A 20,364-nucleotide genomic window follows, 5' to 3' on the forward strand; every position below is an offset into this window, starting at 1 on the left:
GACCGCATATCGCACAGCCAACACTTCAAAAGTTGAAGGAATTGGGATATGAAGTTTGGCCTCATCTGCCATATTCACCAGACCTTTTGTCAACCGACTACCACTTCTTCAAGCATCTTGACAACTTCTTGCAGCAAAGATTCTTCCAGAACCATCAGGAGGCAGAAAATGCTTTCCAAGAGTTAAATTCCAAAGCACAGTTTTTATGCTCTGGGAATAAACAAACTTATTTTGTCTGGCAGAAATTTGTGAATTGTAATTATTCCTATTTTGATTAATAAAGATGCATTTGAGACTAGTTTAAATTATTTAAAATTCACAGTCTGAAACTGCAATTACATTTGCACCAACCTAACAAAATATTTAACAGTGAGCTGACAAACTAGAAATGGCATCAGGCACTATGAGGAGAGTAAAAAGAGCTTTGTTCTACTCCAAATGATAAAGTACATCTTGTATTGAGTGTTACAGTGATCCTCAAGCATCCACCTACCAGCAGTTTCAGCATCACTTGTAGAGTTATAAGAAATGCAGATTTTTAGATCCTACCCAGACCTACTAGTAATGCTCAAAATTCTCCAAGCCAAGCTTCAACAGTACGTGAACCGTGAAATTCCAGATGTTCAAGCTAGATTTAGAAAAAGCAGAGGAACCAGAGATCAAATTGCCAACATCTGCTGGATCATGGAAAACTCGAGAGAGTTCCAGAAAAACATCTATTTCTGCTTTATTGACTATGCCAAAGACTTTGACTGTGTGGATCACAACAAACTGAACAATTTTTAAAGAGATGGGTATACCAGACCACCTGACCTGCCTCCTGAGAAATCTGTATGCAGGTCAGGAAGCAACACTTAGAACTGGACATGGAACAACAGACTGGTTTCAAATCGGGAAAGGAATACGTCGAGGCTGTATATTGTCTCCCTGCTTCTTTAACTTATATAAGAGTACATCATGAGAAACGCTGGGCTGTATAGTGCTCCTATACAAGTTTTTAAAATTTCAATATCATATGAATGATATTGGGCTGGATGAAGCACAAGCTGGAATCAAGATTGCTGGGAGAAATACCAATAACCTCAGATATGCAGATGATACCACCCTTATGGCAGAAAGTGAAGAAGAACTAAAGAGCTTCTTGATGAAAGTGAAAGTGGAGAGTGAAAAAGTTGACTTAAAGCTCAACATTCAGAAAACTAAGATCATGGCATATGGTCTCATCACTTCATGGCCAACAGATGAGGAAACAGTGGAAACAGCAACAGACTTTATATTTTTGGGCTCGCAAATCACTGCAGATGGTGACTGCAGCCATGCAATTAAGACGCTTGCTCCTTGGAAGAAAAGTTCTGACCAACCTAGACAGCATATTAAAAAGCAGAGACATTACTTTGCCAACAAAGGTCCGTCTAGTCAAAGTGTAGGTTTTTCCAGTAGTCATGTATGGATGTAAGAGTTGGACTATAAAGAAAGCTGAACACCAAAGAATTGATGCTTTTGAACTGTGGTGTTGGAGAAGACTCTTGAGAGTCCCTTGGACTGCAAGGAGATCTAACCAGTCCATCCTAAAGGAATCAGTCCTGAATATTCATTGGAAGGACTGATACTGAAGCTGAAACTCCAATCCTTTGGCCACCTGATGCTAAGAACTGACTCATTTGAAAAGACCCTGATGCTGGGAAAGATTGAAGGCAGGAGGAGAAGGGGAGGACAGAGGATAAGGTGGTTGGATGGCATCACTGACTCATGTCCATTGACTCAGTGAGTCCATTGAGTAAACTCTAGGAGTTGGTGATGGACAGGGAGGCCTAGTGTGCTGCAGTCCGTGGGGTCGCAAAGAGTCGGACATGACTAAGTGACTGAACTGAGACCTACTGGATCAGAAATTCTGGGGATTGGGCTCAGCAATAAATGACTTAACAAGCCTTCCTCTTTCCCCCATGATTCTGAATGCTTGGAAGTACTATAACCTTCTTATTACCATTCTTCTTCATGGAAAAGCCAATACCAAGGAAGTCAAGACCTTTAATGCATAATCAAGCTATCAATCAGCCAACCCTGGAGCCTGTCCTACCACAAGACTTCCATTACTACAAGATAATAAACATTTTCAGCTACTTTCAGCTAGAAACATCCTAATTTATAGAATCTTAAATGAGAAACAATAGTTTACCTCATATACACAAGTTAAAAGATAGTCATTTATGCTTGTGCAAGCTAAGTCACTTTAGTACTGTCCAACTTTTTGCGATCCCATGGACTGTAGCCTGCCAGGCTCCTCTGTCCATGGGATCCTCCAAGCAAGAATACTGGAGTGGGTGGCCATGCCCTCCTCCAGAGGATCTTCCCAAACCAGGGATCAAACCCATGTCTCCTACATCTCCTACTTTGGCAGGTGGATTCTTTACCACTAGTGCCACCTGGGAAGCTAAATGAGAAAACATACTTTACTTTAAATAAGTAGGTTAAAAGTTAGTTGGTTGACGCTTAGGCTGCTCCTATGCTGCTGCTGCTGCTAAGTCGCTTCAGTCGTGTCAGACTCTGTGCGACCCCATAGACGACAGCCCACCAGGCTCCCCTGTCCCTGGGATTCTCCAAGCAAGAATACTGGAGTGGGTTGCCATTTCCTTCTCCAATGCATGAAAGTGAAAAGTCAAAGTGAAGTTGCTCAGTCGTGTCCGACTCTACGTAACCCCATGGACTGCAGCCTTCCAGGCTCCTCTGCCCATGGGATTTTCCAGGCAAGAGTACTGGAGTGGGGTGCCATTGCCTTCTCTGAGGCTGCTCCTATACAAGTTTTTAAAATTTCAATATCATATGACATATTTAAATGATAAAATGTTAAATAAATTACTTAAAATGCTAAAGGCAGTGTTAATTAATAGGAAGTTACAGAATAAGATGTAAGTAAAAACCACTGAACAAGAGAGTGACATCTGTTTTTTTAACAGATTTCCATACTAGCATAGAAAGTTTTAAAATAGCTGTTGATTCCAGAAACTGCTTTGGGAAGTTTTTCTTATTACTGGTTAGGAGTATTTTAATATTATGCAGCTACACATTATGTTTGGAAACATTATATCTTAGAATTTTTATTTTTTTAATGTAGTTGTGTGTTCTAATATAGACTTTTTCCTGTGTAATTCTTCAACTAATGACTACTAAGTGAGAGATTCTACTAGAAAATTGTTAAAAATTAAGTTTACACCTTCTTAAAGTATGACAGTCATTTTTTTTTCACACACTTGAAAAAAAAATCTTGAAAAAGATATTTATTACTTTAAGGTCTGGACACCATCTTTTTTACATTTTATGACTCAAAGTATAAAATTAAAACTTAAAAAGCTGTGACATTTAAAAAAATCTATTTGTATTCTTCTTTAGTTTAAAAAGCCCTCTTCCAAAAACACAAGAGAAGACTCTATACATGGATATCACCAGATGGTCTATACTGAAATCAGACTGATTATATTCTTTGCCACAAAAGATGGAGAAGCTCTATACAATCAGCAAAAACAAGACCGGGAGCTGACTGTGGCTCAGATCCTGAACTCCTTGTTTCAGAATTCAGACTTAAAGTTAAAAACATAGGGAAAACCACTAGACCACTCAGATATGACCTAAATCAAATCCCTTATGATTATACAGTGGAAGTGACAAACAAGATTCAAAGAATTAGATCTGATGGACAGAGTGCTTGAAGAACTATGGACGGAGCTTCGTGACATGGTAGAGGAGGCAGTGATCAAGACCATCCCCAAGAAAAAGAAATGCAAAAGGCAAAATGGTTGTCTGATGAGCCCTTACAAAAAGCTGAGAAAAGAAGAGAAGCAACAGGCAAAGGAGAAATGGAAAGATACACCCATTTGAATACAGAGTTCCAAAGAATAGCAAGGAGACATAAGAAAGCCTTCCTCAATGATCAATGCAAAGAAATACAGGAAAACAGTAGAATGGGAAAGACTAGAGATCTCTTCCAGAAAGTTAGAGATACCAAGGGAACGTTTCATGCAAAGATGGGAACAATAAAGGACAGAAATGGTATGCACCTAACAGAAGCAGAACATATTAAGAAGTGGCACAAATACACAGAACTATACAAAAAAGTTCTTCATGACCCATATAACCACAGGATGTGATCCTTCACCTAGAGCCAGACATCCTGGAATGCAAAGTCAAGTGGGTCTTAGGAAGCATCACTGTGAACAAAGATAGAGGAAGTGATGGAATTCCAGTTGAGCTATTTCAAATCCTGAAAGATGATGCTGTGAAAGTGCTGCATTCAATATGCCAGCAAATTTGGAAAACTCAGCAGTGGCCACAGGACTGGAAAAGGTCAGTTTTCATTCCAATCTCAAAGAAAGGCAATGCCAAAGAATGTTCAAACTACCACACAATTGCACTCATTTCACATGCTAGCAAAGTAAAACTCAACATTCTACAAGTCAGGCTTTAACAATACATGAACCATGAACTTCCAAATGTTCAAACTTGATTTAGAAAGGCAGAGGAACCAGAGATCAAATTGCCAACATCTATTGGATCATCAAAAAAGCAAGAGAGTTCCAGAAAAACATCTATTTCTGCTTTATTGACTAAGCCAAAGCCTTTGTGTGGATCACAACAAACTGTGGAAAATTCTCAAAGAGACGGGAATACCAGATCACCTGACCTGCCTCCTGAGAAATCTGTATGCAGGTCAGGAAGCAGCACTTAGAACTGGACATGGAACAACAGACTGGTTTCAAATCGGGAAAGGAATACGTCAAGGCTGTATATTGTCTCCCTGCTTATTTAACTTATATAAGAGTACATCATGAGAAACGCTGGGCTGGATGAAGCACTGGCTGGAATCAAGATTGCTGGGAGAAATATCAATAACCTCAGATATGCAGATGATACCACCCTTATGGCAGAAAGTGAAGAAGAACTAAAGAGCCTCTTGATGGCTTAAAACTCAACATTCAGAAAACTAAGATCATGGAATCTGGTCCCATCACTTCATGGCCAGTCAATGGGGAAACAATGGAAACAGTGAGAGACTTTATTTTGGGGGGCTCCAAAATCACTGCAGATGGTGATTGCGGCCATAAAATTAAAAGGACCTTGCTCCTTGGAAGAAAAGCTGTGACCAACCTAGACAGCATATTAAAAAGCAGAGACATTACTTTGCCACAAAGGTCCATCTAGTCAAAGCTATGGTTTTTCCAGAAGTCATGTATGGATGTGAGAATTGGACTATAAAGAAAGCTGAGAGCCAAAGAATTGATGCTTTTGAACTGTGGTGTTGGAGAAGACTCTTGAGAGTCCCTTGGACCCCAAGGAGATCCAACCAGTCCACCCTAAAGGAAATCAGTCCTGAATATTCATTGGAAGGACTGATGCTGAAGCTGAAACTCCAATCCTTTGGCCACCTGATGCTAAGAACTGACTCATTTGAAAAGACCCTGATGCTGGGAAAGATTGAAGGCATGAGAAGAAGGGGAGGACAGAGGATGAGATGGTTGGATGGCATCACCGACTTGATAGACCTGGGTTTGATTAAACTCTGGGAGTTGGTGGTGAACAGGGAAGCCTGGTGTGCTACAGTCCATGGGGTTGCAAAGAGTCGGATACTTCTAGAAACTGAACTGAACTGAACTAATTTACATGATTAAACCGCTCATTTGAATCCTGGAAAAGTGCTGCCAAGGTAAAGATGCCAACATTGCACATTTGATTAGAGAATTTAAATTACTTTTAAGAAAATTAGAATCAATTTTCACTGAACAGCCACCAAAACTACACATCTGTTTAGTGTTTTTCAGTCGACATAACACTTCATGTACATTATTAAATTTAATCCTCACAACCCTACGATGTGAGCGGACTAGCTCTATTGTTTTTTATAGCTGACAAGTCTGAGACTCATAAGTGAAGCTCCTTGTATAAAGAATTTCTCACTATTTAATGTCAAAGTCAGGAGCCAAATATCCATCTTGGCTTCAATTTCCTTAAAAATTCCACAGTGACCATTAGAAATACAGAAGAAGATATCCTGTTTATTGAATTATCTTTTATCATTTTGTTTCATTAAATCATTGGCATCTTTCAAGCCCATTAATTCTGAGCCTAGAATATCTGCACCAGGGGCTTCCCTGGTGGTTCAGTCAGTAAAGAATCTGCCTGCAATGCAGGAGACTCAGATTATATCCCTAGGTTGGGAAGATCCCCTGGAGAAGGGCATTGCAACCCACTCCACTATTCTTGTTGGATAATTCCCATGAACAGAGGAGCCTGGAAGAGTACAGTCCATGGGGTTGCAAAGAGTCAGACATGACTGAGCGGCTAACACTTTCACTTTCATAGCTCATTTGGTGACATTCAAGAATGCATTAATAGGGACTTGATTCTAGAACATTCTTGGTCATTGTCCACATTTATTCATTTGTTCTTATTTAACCTTCAGACACCATCAATGGGAAAACCATGCTCCAAGTAGAAGATGTTTTAGAATTCCTTGGATTTATCTTCTCAGAGTTGAAAATTACTATTAAAATAAGAATGTTATCTTATAATAATCACAAATAGGCATTTTAGAGAGATTATTCAATAAGTAATTAAGACATGTTCATTAACATGCTTTATTGGAAAACCAACATTTTAAGCATGTGTTCTAAGGATCTAAACTAGAGGCACTAAATAGTATTAGGAATACTAATTTCATCTTTCCAACTTGTAAAATGTTCCTTTGTCCTTAGTATTTATAATTATACTTACATATTTACCAGAGTAGGGGCAACGAAAAAACTGAGAGATATATTTTTAAATGCTAAGACCTCATAATGGCTTTAGATAGCATGGAGGACATAACAACTATTATACCTTTTCTATATTCTGCACTTTAAACCAACAATTAAAGTTGTCAGTTGCTCTATCAGTTCAGTCAGTAAACAGCTACAAAAGAACTATAGATACAATGTATTTTCAATTATATTCTTATAGGAATAAGACAAAGACACTGTTTAATGATTTCTTGCATTAAAGTATTGTATCATACTAGTAGGGCTGGGACAACTGTAGCTGGAGATGTTCAACAGGAACCTGTGAAGCTGTAAGTCATCATCACTATCCCCCTGGCTTTAGCAATGACTCTCCATCTTCTAAAGCGCACGTGTGCTGTTCTTGAAAAAGTAGAGCAACCCCTGTCAACCTATTTTGGAAATACATATCATCAAATGATCTATATCAGTAGTTCTCAAACTATGGTCCTTGTCACCTTAGAACTTCTCAGAAATGCAAATTTGGGGCTCTGCCTCAGACCTGCTGAATTAGCAACTGTGTGGGTAGGGCCCTGCAGTCTGTATTATATTAATTACTTCCGGTTTAAGCACTGATATACAAGAAATATAAAACTTTTGTGTAAAAAAGTCCTCAATTCCAAAGAACAGCTGAGAATGTATATCTGAATTTTAAACCTCCTCCAGCATTCTTTTTTTTTTTTTTTTAGCGATGTGGCATGCAGGACCTTAGTACCCCAAAGTGAAAGTGAAGTCGCTCAGTCGTGTCTGACTCTTTGTGACCCCATAGACTGTAGTCTACCAGGCTCCTCGTCCATGGGATTTTCCAGGCAAGAGTACTGGAGTGGGGTGCCATTTCCTTCTCCAGAGGATCTTCCCGACCCAGGGATCGAACCCGGGTCTCCCGCATTGTAGGCAGACGCTTTACCGTCTAAGCCACCAGGAAAGCTACAGTACCCCAACCAGGGATCAAAACTGAGCTCCCTTCAGTGGAAGCTCAGAATCTTAACCACTAGACCGCCAGGGAAATCCATAAACCTCCTCCAGCATTCTTAAATCATATATGGCTTTGAACTTTGAGTAGTTACCTGTTGGCTTAAGACCAGTTATTTTAAAAGACTAAGGGAAAGGGCACTAAGACCATGAAGAAATTCTTCTTCTCCCCTTTTAAGTAAGGCGGAGCGTCGCATCTGTATAGCGATGGAACTTTCGTATGGAAGAGAACAAAAGTGCATTGCAGCGGCAGTGGAGCTACGGTTGTGTTCTCAGCTATGAAGTCAACCTTTGTTCTCCTATTTCAGGTTTGAAGACCTCTGGAACAATGCTTCTTTGACCAGCTGTATCAGGTTTTAGCAACACCAGTTAAATGAAAGTGGAGGAAGCTTCATAAATAAAAAATGCCATTACTCTTGAAATGGTGTGTTCGTCAGAGAAATAGTTTCATCCCTCAAAAACAAAACAACAGCAACAAAAACTATGTAGCATTTCAGAGGTTATAAAAAAATGTAAGTACATTATACAGAAATTATATGGTGGGTCCAGAGCAAAAGTGTAATTTTTCAGCTTTGGTGAAATAGGATTTTACACTAATCAATCACTTTAAACAATAAACTATGTACTCATTATATAAGACCAAAATACTTCAATAATATGATCTGTTAATAATATTGTTCACAATGGATTACCAAAATCATTCTGATAAAAACAAAGATTATATTAGCAGTAAAAAAAATGATAATATATTTATTTTAAGGTGTACTTATAAGCCATACTCTAGTTTAGTAGTAAATATTATAATAAGCTTAATGGTACAGGACACAATTATAAGAACAGTTACTCATTTAGAACAAAGGAAAAGGAGTAAGATGAGTCAAGAGTTTTCCACTAGAAGGAAAACATACCCAAGACCCAAGAAAGCTAGGTGTTCAAATACATTACCAGTGAGAACACTTCAGTAAAGAGACCCAACATAAAGGTGATTTTATCCAGATACAAATTAGAGCAACTATGTTATAACTGCATATAAAAGTGAGTTTACAAAAGCTTGATTACATGTCAATGAAATCTTAAAGACTTTCTTTAGTGTTGCTATAATTTTTCTACTGTGTCATCTAACAGCAATAACATGTTCTTTCTCTATGTGTATTAACTGGCCTGCTTGGAAGGATAGCAAAGGGTGTTTTTAATATTAATTAGACCAATTTGGGAGTTTTGAGATCTATTGCATTTGCAAATAACCCCATTACAAATAATGACTTTTGCAAATATAAATGGGGGTGGGGGTGAGGAAATCTTTGAGTTTGAGCAGTTTCAGAACATCTTCATCTCCGTGGTACTATTTACTATAGTACAAAATACACTGAAAGAATATCCTTTGCCTCATTCAATGGTTTGGGGAGCTCAGGCTGTTCAGAACAGGACCTCATCCATTACTTTGGAAGCCACCCTATGGCATGTACTCTTGCATATTGTAGCAAACACTATTTTGTTTCTTTTGCCTGTTTGGTAAAATTTACAAAAGATATTTTAACTGCAAATGACTTTAGACCACTCTTTTTGCTGACTTTTCTCCCTTCAGAATTTTGGCCTTGGCTGCTCCAGTGCTATGATAGGAGACATGTGAAGGGAGAAAAGTCAGCGAAAAGAGTGGTCTAAAGTCATTTGCAGTTAAAATATCTTTGGTAAATTTTACCAAACCATGAGACCTAGCATTTCTTTTAGGACCTTAAAAGGTACATCTGCAAGTGAGGGGCCCTCAAGCCAAAATTCTGAATCTGGCTTAAAGGAAGTTGAGATGAGGAGACATTTAGATTGCATTTGGATTTCATGACATATAAGTGTGGTTTGTAGTCATGTCTGTGTATGGTTAAGTTATCACTAGCTGTCTTGGTAGGACGTCTAGGAATATTCCCACCACGTATAATCCTAAATCACAAGACCTGAAATCTTCACCTAAGTGTGTCCAGTGGTGCCCAGCACCTGAAGTGTATGGTGGTAAAGGAGAAACAGAGCCAGAAACTAGTCACTAGAACTTTTCTAGACTCTAATAAAAACCAAATATAAATTAACCATGTTAGGAGTATCTGAATTATCTTTTGATGAGCTCTTTAGAAAATATTCAGTTCAGTTCAGTCACTCAGCTGTGTCTGACTCTTTGCGACCCCATGAATCGCAGCACGCCAGGCCTCCCTGTCCATCACCAACTCCCGGAGTTCACTCAAACTCACGTCCATCGAGTCGGTGATGCCATCCTGCCATCTCATCCTCTGTCGTCCCCTTTTCCTCCTGCCCCCAATCCCTCCCAGCATCAGAGTCTTTTCCAATAAGTCAACGCATGAGGTGGCCAAAGTACTGGAGTTTCAGCTTTAGCAATAGAAAATATTAGAAAACCATTTTCACATGAAGTGGTGATCAAAGACTCTGTAGTCTAAAAATGTAGGAACAAAACACCTTAGGATGCATCCATGAATTAGCAAAAATGCGTGTTTTTTTTTTTTTTAGATATTGTGATGTTTCTTATATTTGTCACCCAAATCTGTAATTCATTGAGGTTTCTTATTCCATTCTAAGTCTTCACTTTATATCCAATTTAATACTATAATTTTGTGCTGGAGAGGGTGTGGAGAAAATGCAAACTAGTACAGCCACTATGGAGAACAGTGTGGAGATTCCTTAAAAAACTGGAAATAGAACTGCCTTATGATCCAGCAATCCCACTGCTGGGCATACACACGGAGGAAACCAGAAGAGAAAGAGACACATGCACCCCAATGTTCATCGCAGCACTGTTTATAATAGCCATGACATGGAAGCAACCTAGATGTCCATCAGCAGCTGAATGGATAAGAAAGCTGTGGTACATATACACAATGGAGTATTACTCAGCCATTAAAAAGAATACATTTGAATCAGTTCTAATGAGGTGGATGAAACTGGAGCCTATTATACAGAGTGAAGTAAGCCAGAAGGAAAAACACCAATACAGTAAACTAACACATATATATGGAATTTAGAAAGATGGTAACAATAACCCTGTGTACGAGACAGCAAAAGAGCCACTGATGTATAGAACAGTCTTATGGACTCTGTGGGAGAGGGAGAGGGTGGGAAGATTTGGGAGAATGGCATTGAAACATGTAAAATAGCATGTATGAAACGAGATGCCAGTCCAGGTTCGATGCACGATACTGGATGCTTGGGGCTAGTGCACTGGGATGACCCAGAGGGATGGTATGGAGAGGGAGGAGGGAGGAGTGTTCAGGATGGGGAACACATGTATACCTGTGGTGGATTCATTTTGATATTTGGCAAAACTAATACAATTATGTAAAGTTTAAAAATAAAATAAAATTTAAAAAATAATAATAATAAAAAGAAAAAATAAAGAAAAAAAAATACTATAATTTTGTATTCTTTTTCTTAAGAGAAGTTTCCCCAAATTGACTAAACTTCAAATCTTTCAAAAACATAGATCTCTACCTAAAGGGATTTAATGTGTCTTCCCTACACGGTAGTTATGATGGTTGTATTTTTTAACTCCTTTATTCTTAATTAATGAGAGAAAACACCAGGAGAAAAAGGACAAAAAGAAAGGAAGAGGCAAGGGAAAGAACGGGAGAAAGGGACCTTACCGATGGAGGTATCTCAGTATGAGGCAGTGAACCAGACTGTGGAGTCAAACAGGCAAACCTGGAGCTGACATCTTCCTGCCATCATGTGTAAGCTATGTGCCAACTATATGCTAACCCTAACCTTACCTCTTGAAACCTCAGTTTTCTCACTCATAAAGTGGGGATAATACCACCAATTTTATAAGATTATTATGAAGATTAAATGACAACATATATAAAATATATTGCTAAGTGCCTGGCACATAAGACATTTAGTAAAAATTTTTAATTTCTTGTGTTTTTTTGTTTTTTGTTTTTAACTTTTTGGCTGTAACACAGGGAAAGCTGGATCTTAGTTCCCTGACCAGGCATGGAACCTGGACCCCCTGCAGTGGGAGCCTGGAATCTTAGCCACTGGACCACCAGGGACATCCGTAAATTCCGTATTCTTGAATGAATAATCCAAGTTGTATTTCTTGAAATAATCTTACTAATAGCTACCTTTAGGATGCACAGGAAAGAGATAATTTCAACATTTTTCCTGCTCTCTTCACAGCACACTATGAGCTGTACAACATATGTGGGAAGCTCATTTCTTTTTCTGCTAAGGCACGAAACTATTTGTACAAGGTGAGAAAATATGTCATCTTCCATTCTGAACAAAAGTTAGCAAATAAAATGTTACAAACTGTCTGAGAAGTGGGATAGGGTAGCAAATTTAGGAATCTGCGTAAAAAAGCTACATTATAGTTTAAAAAAAAAGGGTTTCATATATGAGTTCATGTGATTTTTTTCAAAAGCAAAGGATTTGGTGTTTATCCATTTCATCCTATGGTTCAAAGACATCTGAGCACAGTAGATTAGGAAAGTTTAGAAGCATATGACAAGATTAGAAGTAGCTCAGAAGTTAACTCAGGGTCCAGGTGTTTCCCAGGCATGTCTAAAACTTCACAGCTACAGCAATATGGACAAGAAGAGGGGAACACCTTCCAAAGAGACCATAATAAGCAACTGATTGTTAGCACTAAATGCAGAAAAAAAAAAAGAAAGTAAAAGAGGCTTGATATCAAGGGGGGAAAGTGGTTAAAATGTCACACAATAACCTAAAATTTTTCCATGTACCCATTCATCAATGACTGCAGAAGTATACTTATTTATTTATACTGAAGAGGTTATAAAACCTGTAAAACCATGGGTGCAGGTAGTTCAGTGGTGGATCAGGTTCAGAAAAGCTAGTCACTGGTGCATAAGCTTTTCATCTGAGCTGTTTTCTAGGTGTAGCTTTATTTCCCTTCCTTAATGGAGGATTACACGCTACATGAATCTCCAAAGATGTTGGATTCTGTTTTCTTCGGGTTTTGATTTCAGAGTGACATGCTCAGACTGTGGAGTATTTATCACTGAGTTAAACAAATGAACTCTAGCTTGTGTACCTACGTCTTCTTTGTTCCTTGTTTTTGTTCAGTCGCTCAGTCGTGTCCAACCCTTTGCAGCCCCATGAACTGCAGCACGCTAGGCTTCCCTGTCCTCCACTATCTCCTGGAGTCTGCCCAAACTCATGTCCATTGAGTCAGTGATGCCATCCAACCATCTCCTCCTCTGTCACCCTCTTCTCCTCCTGCCTTTTGTCTTTCCCAGCATCAGGATCTTTTCCAGTGAGTCAGCTCTTCATATCAGGTGGCCAAAGTATTGGAGCTTCAGCTTCAGCATCAGTCCTTCCAATGCATATTCAGGGTTGATTTCCTTTAGGATTGACTGGTTTGAGCTCCTTGCTGTCCAAAGGACTCTCAAGAGTCTTCTCCAAAACCACAGTTTGAAAGCATCAATTCTTCGGTACTCAGCCTTCTTTATGAACCAACTCTCACATCCATACACGACTACTGGAAAAATCATAGCTTGGACAATTTGGACCTTTGTTGGCAAAGGTCTCTGCTTTTTAATATGCTATCTAGGTTTGTTATAGCTTTTCTTCCAAGGAGCAAGGGTTTTTTAATTTCATGGCTGCAGTCACCATCTGCAGTGATTTTGGAGCCCAAGAAAATAAAGTCTGTCACTGTTTCCATCGTTTCCCCATCTATTTGCCATGAAATGAAATGATGGGACCGGATGCCATGATCTAGGTTTTTTAAATGTTGAGTTTTAGGCCAGCTTTTTCACTCTCCTCTTTTCACCTTCATCAGGAGGTTCTTTAGTTCCTCTTCACTTTCTGCCATTAGGATGGTGTCATCTGCATATCTGAAGTTATTGATATTTCTCCCAGCCATGCTGGATCCCAGCATTTTGCACGAGTCACCTTCATTCCTAAGGGGTCTGAATCATCTTTCTATTCACTGTATCAGAATATTGGGGCTGAAATGGGCCTCATGTATCATTCAATCTTCTCTTTCATGATGCAGAAACCATCACTACACTATCTCTCAAGGAGGGTCACAAGGAGGGTGGCCCATTGTTTAGCCTCACTTTTTTAGAAAGTTCATCCTTATTATTGTATCCCAACTCTCCCTACAGTTCTACTCATTAGTGATGGTTATTTTCTCTGGGACCTCCCAAATACCACCTCCATTTTTCTTCACAAATTGGCCCTATGTGTCTTGTGAAACACACAAGGAACAAGTACATACACAGAACAATCAGCCCTTACATGTCTGCCTCACAGAGCCTAACATTCAGGATTCCTTCCAACACCTCAAAATAGCATTCATTATCTGCCTAGACCCCTCCCCACTGCCACCCTCACCACCCAGCCCCTGGGAACCAATTCCACAAATGAGTTCTTAGTGTCTTCCAGGCAACCGGCACTTTATTTGCCCTCCAGGACATACTGGGAAGCAAGTGGCCTCCAAAATAGGTGCTCAATCGCTACTGAGATGAGCACAGCAACAGAGAGCTATAAGGTGCCTCCAAAGTAATACATGCTGAGGAGAGGGGACAAGGTAAGAGAGTCAGAAAAGGCTGCCCTCAGGGACCTCATATTGAATTAACACCTGAAGGGAGAGTAGGTATTAACTATGGGAGGATAGTGAGTAACAATTGGGACAAAGGCCTAACCAGGATGTGACAGGGATCCAGAGAGAGGAGAAGGAGACTGGAGTTGGGGTGCAGAGACCAAAGGCAGGCACACAGCAGGAAAGCACATGGGGGCTGGCAGCATGGTGAAGCGGGGAGTTTCACGGTCAGTTTATCTCTGGAAGACCCCCTAACTGCAGTGAGAAGAACCCATTAGACAGGAGAGCAGTGGCTGGAGGGAGACCAATGAGACAGCTGTCGCAATATTTCAGATAAGAAGGGAACTGGCCTCCTGGGCTAGGGTGGCAAGACAGAGAAGTAGATTGAACAACTGGGGGCATGCTGCTGCTGCTGCTGCTGCAGCTGCTGCTGCTAAGTCGCTTCAGTCGTGTCTGACTCTGTGCAACCCCATAGATGGCAGCCCACAAGGCTCCCCTGTTTCTGGGATTCTCCAGGCAAGAATACTGGAGTGGGTTGCCATTTCCTTCTCCAATGCATGAAAGAGAAAAGTGAAAGTGAAGACACTAAGTCATGTCCAACTCTTAGCCACCCCATGGACTGCAACCTACCAGGCTCCTCCATCCATGGGATTTTCCAGGCAAGAGTACTGGAGTAGGGTGCCATTGCCTTCTCTGAATTGGGGGCATACTTGGGGATAAGACTGAAAGGATTGCTGATAAATTAGATACTGACTGAGGGAGCAGAAAGTGCTGGGGATGACTTCTAGGTTTCTGCCTGAGTAGCAGGATGGATGGTAGTACATTCTCTCAGAGAAGACAGGATTGGGAGAGAGACAGAGTATGAGAGTGTGCGCCGTGACCAGAAGAACGTTCATCTTCATACAAGCCATCAATCGCAGTCCTTGGGTGTTTATAGGCTATTAAGTGCTGCAGACACACGTGTTTGTGTCCCCCAAGTCTGTATGCTGAAATCCTAACCCCAATGTGATCGAATTAGGAGAGGGGCCTTTGGTAGATGACAGGTCATGAGAAGAGAGCCCATATGAATGGCATTAGTGACCTTATAAAAGAGAAGCTGCATAGCTCCCTCCTGTCTGCTATGTGAGGACACAGCTTAGAAGTCAGCATCTGAATGCGGGAAGCGGGTCTCACCAGATACCAGATTGGCTGGCACCTGGATCTTGTACTTTCAGCCTCCAGAACTGTGAGAAATAAACTTCTGCTGTTTATAAGTGTATGATATTTTATTACAGCAGCCCAAACAGACTGAGGCATGAAAACCATTGGAGACTTTTTATTTGGTGAATAAACAGCTCTCTTTTTAAATTTCTCCCTTCAGATAGAGACTGTTGCATTTACCATGATAAACTAGTTCAACTTTTAATGTCATATTTAATACTCCCAAATATTAAGGTTCAGTTTCATACTATCACAGCAATTTAACTGTCAATGTTGCTTAATTTAACTATCAGTGTTGCTTTGTATACAATCATGCAAATTCCTCTACAGAAATGGGGTAGAGTCTCTGACCTCTACCTTAAATTCTACGAAGGATCATCTTTTCTTCCTGCCTCTAAAGCATTAAAACTTTTTCTCTACCCAAGCACAAGGACAAGGGGCAAATGGCTTTAGTTTTCCCCTGAGATGTCATTTGAAGTACCAGTAGCATTTCATGAATTTTTTTGGAGGCTTTTAAAAATGGATAACTTTGGTATACTATCAAAATATAATAACACACTTACTTAAGAAGCTAAATATTCTTAATATTTCTTAAACCAAGCTGTATGGAAGTTTCTATCATTTTACCTAGAGAGGAAAGCCTGCATCAGCAACTCAACACCCTATGCCGTGTTCCAAATCTCAACAGAGCTTTTTGGGGGCGTCTGAGGGGACACCTTAATTTTTATACTGTCATTCAGAGCAGACATAAGAGCCAAAATGACAAACTAAGTTTCTAGGGTTCAAATTAAATCCAAATATTTATTTAACAACCCACCACTGAGGTTGGCATTTACTAAGAAACAAAGCAAGAAATAAAACTTCAGTGATCCTGTTTAACTGGAAAACTTTCTTTAAGCCACTGAAGAGAAACTTTAGAACAGCCTTCAAAACAAAATTCGGCTCTAATCTGTAACCACAGTATAGATATTATACATAACCCCTGACCCCCCAAAGACCATTCTCTCATTTTAAACTAATCAGGGCGGGTCTTGAGCCACAAAATACTTGCTATGACAGCAGTGTATGATTTTTGCCTCATTATAAACACTTGAGAACAGCTCTTTCTACTAATTAAGACTGTAAACATCACAGAAGGGGTATACTACACCTGATCCTCATCACCTATGAAAATGCTCCACACACAATATATATTAAAAACTTGCCTAATCATCAAAAGAATTCCACAAAACAAGATGACAAAGCAGAGCGTTGTGAGCATGACGGTCAGTCTTTGCTAGGTCAACATTTGTATTCGTATTTATATATGAGGACATCATATATGTATGATGGTAACATGGTTGCATTTTCAGATAACAAGAATATGGAGAGATAGCAAAAAAAAATTATGTGTATTAATTTTGTTGGAAGATAATATTACACTAGTTCAAGGGTCTAATTCCAAAAAGCTTATTTATGTATAGCTATTGTACGTGCCCTCTGGCCCCCAAGATCACTCTCCTTCTCCTAAGTAAATTTACCATTAAATAGGCAAGACCTGTCAGGTCAGCTCTTAAATCTTACTTCTTGTTCAGAAAGAAGTCTTTCTGTTCAAGAGACAGGAAGGCACCAGGTCATCCCCCAAGTTCTTGTCTATTAGTCATCCTCTATGTTCTGATCCCTCATCTGTAGGATACATGGAAGAAGAGATTCAAGTTGATGAAGCCACCTCAGGGCAGTATAAGCTGTGTTGCTGTCACTAGGTCGTTAAGAGATCAAGCATGGTAAAATGGATCAGTTTAAAGCCAAGCAACTCGAGTTCCAATATGCCTTCAGCACTTGCTGGCTGGTGGCCTTGGGCAAGGCCTCTTACAGTCTGAAAGTCTGCCTTCCCTCAGCTTTGTATTGAGCATCCATCTTATGGGAATATAAGGATTAGAGATAGCTAATGAAGGTCCTAAAACTATACACATTAGCAACCTCCTTTCTAACTTTCCAATGAGCTTTCCAAGGTTAGCCATGACCGACTTTGACCTCATTTCTCTAATTCTGTGAGACCTTATGCTGCAGAGCTGTTAATTGGTTTCAGAAAGGAACTGAATATGTTATTTTTCTTACTGTCTCCATTAGTCTATATAGTGAGTTAAGAAATCAGCACAATGCTCGTCGCTATTTCAGGTCATCCCAAATGGTTGTCAACTGGGAAGGGGACCGTCCACTCAGCCCAAGACAGAGGATCCTATTAAATTCTAATAGTCCTCTGAATGTATTTTGTAGCATTTAAAAAATAAACTTAAAAAAAATAAAATGTACAAGCAATATAGCCACATCTCTGAAAATTTACAAATACTGAGAAAAGGGAGTGGCAATTACCTAATCCACATTCCACAGTTCCAGCCCCATCCTTTTAGCCTCCTCTCCCTCCCCTCCCCGGCTCATAAGGCCTGAAGAAGCCTGTGGGTGTGGACTTAGCCAATGTGGCCAACCCAGAAACAGCACTTGTGTCTCTGGCTTTCCACTTAAAAAGCAAGCATATACTGAGACTTGGAAACCAAGAGACATCCTTGTAATGCCAACACCTTGCCTAAATAAGAGATAATCTAGACCAGCCTAACCCCCATAGTTAGCACAGTCTGAATTTCCAGCACTTGTAAAATCATTAAAGGAACTGCATAAGAGCAGTTTCCCCTCAAACAGTAATAATAATTCTTATTTTTCTGAATTATGCATCGACTTTTGGGGAAACTTGTCATTAGAGGATTTTCTGTCTGCTGACTTTTGCTTTCTCATCTTGGAAGTGTTTTATTAAGTAGGGCATCTTGTTCAAATACAGGACACTGCTCCTGTCTCCCATGAGGTTTTGCAGTTCTAGTTACTAGCATGATACACACACAATTTATGACTGTTTTGGGTCTTTGATGTGGTTACACATTTGTCCTTTACCACTACCATCCTTTTTCCTAAACTAGATTTAAGTGGATCAAACATAGCTATTTCTTCTTATAATTTGGTATGATTCAGAAAAACAGTTTTAGGAAATGCTCTTTCATAGATTATAAGGGATAGAATAATATAAATCTCAAAACAGTAAAATGAATGCATGGTTTTTAAAAAGAAATGATCAAACATTTTAGCAGGTTTTTTTTGTTTTTCTTTTGTTTTTTATGTTTAAACTCCCACATGCTAGAGTCTACTGCTAGAAGTACTTTTGATTGGCTAAAAAGACTAAAATCAGCAGTGCTCTGTCCTCTAACTTCCATCAAAAAAGTGACTAATTACTCCGAAAGATTCTCACAATTAGTGATCTGTTTAAGGCTATCACACTTACAGTCTACGAAATGTTTCTTTGTTTGGCAAATCCTGGTGATATTAACCTAGACATAAATAAATACAAAAAGCTGAGTATATTTCTGGGGCCTGATATTATTGTCTGTCAAAATATTAACAGTTTTAAAATTTGTATTTGAGGCCCTAGAAAATTATCAAGGAATCTACACAATTTAATTCAGAGTAGTTTAGCTATTCTGAAAAAAAGAAAGCACAAGGTTTTATTACAGAACTTGAGCTTAATCTCGGGATCCAAATGTTCCAAGTTCAAATAAATCCCCCACATGCCTGTTTGCTCCTCTGCCAAGTCTGAACAGCTGAAAGCAAATGCCGACTTGCGCCTACAAACAGGTAAATTAGCAGAAACTAAATCACCAAGTGACATAAAAGCAACACCCAGAAACAAACCCCCATTAACCTTAAAGGTAAAATAAACAAAACGGTACCTGTTCTTCTTCTTTTTGGTTTCTCAGCATCGATAAATATTTTCTAATTGCATGGATAGGATATTTTTTGAAATAAGAGAATCTTGACTGAGGCAACAGATTATCCATGATGAGGAGATCACAAAGATCCTTATTTGCCCCTCCCTGTCAGCAACCACATGAAATCTAGAAGCTTCACAATTCCTCAGATGCCTAGAGATTTGCTTGTAGCTTGACCACTTTCCTGAAAACAAAGCAGATGTTCTTCTCCTTGCTGCTTCCTCTTTCAGGAAGAATTCATGGTGAAAGCAGACAGCCACGTCCCAAGGCCGCCTGAAAGCTTCCAGAAACGCAATACCCAGAGAGCAGCAGGAGCCAGGAGGAATCCAGGGGCTGGTCTGCCGGATGCAAATTGCTTAGTGGTAGTGATGTGACTGTCCTATTTCTAGCAACAGCGTTCTGTTGCAAGCTATGTTAATATTAGGTAGCTGGTGACTTTCCACACCCACAGACTCTCATGAGGTTTAATCTTAATTCTTCTGACAGCTTTTCTAGCTCTTAAAGAGGACATGACATGGTTTTTTCCTGTTTCCTTCCAGAATTCTTATCAGCATGAGCACGCACACACACACCCTCAGCGGCATCTCAGTTCTAAAGCGTTGAATCATTCAGCCTTGAGAAGCATTGTTTCAGAGGATTTCTAAAAAAAAAAATTAACAAATTACTTCAGTCTTCATCCTTATCAAGGAGTTCAGTGTCAGCACTTAAAATGGTTGGTTTACACTATCATGCATTATGCAACATGCCCAGTAACCAGATACTTTATATCAGCTGAACAATAGCTGCAAACAGATTTTGTTTTGAGTTAAAAGGCTTCTCTCCATGAATCCTTATCACATACTCACAGGCTGAATCCTGGAACATTAAATTTCCCCAGACTCTATTCTGAGCTTAAGGAAGAAAAATGTTATACATTTACTTTCTAACTCTTATGAAAAGGATTCATGCTTAAAAAAGAACATGGTAAGAGGTCTGTGGTCATAAAGGACATGAAATCATAAAATTTGAAAGTTCAACATTTTCTTAATTCTCTATA

General features: G+C 39.5%; 1 protein-coding gene across 2 annotated transcripts in view; it reads right to left on the reverse strand.

The window, feature by feature from the left end:
* Window positions 1–19,963, reverse strand: part of ATP2C1 (ATPase secretory pathway Ca2+ transporting 1) — a 154,640-nt gene extending 134,677 nt beyond the window's left edge. Inside the window, exon 1 of one of the 2 annotated variants that reach the window (XM_061421518.1) lies at window positions 19,290–19,963. In XM_061421518.1, the coding sequence (XP_061277502.1) occupies window positions 19,290–19,397 (108 nt within the window). In that variant the 5' untranslated portion in view covers window positions 19,398–19,963. The remainder of the gene's footprint in view (window positions 1–19,289) is intronic. The other variant, XM_061421547.1, reaches the window with a different exon arrangement.
* Between the last annotated feature and the right edge of the window lie 401 nt (window positions 19,964–20,364).

Source organism: Bos javanicus, chromosome 1, assembly GCF_032452875.1.
Source record: "Bos javanicus breed banteng chromosome 1, ARS-OSU_banteng_1.0, whole genome shotgun sequence".
Classification (NCBI taxonomy): Eukaryota; Metazoa; Chordata; class Mammalia; order Artiodactyla; family Bovidae; genus Bos; species Bos javanicus.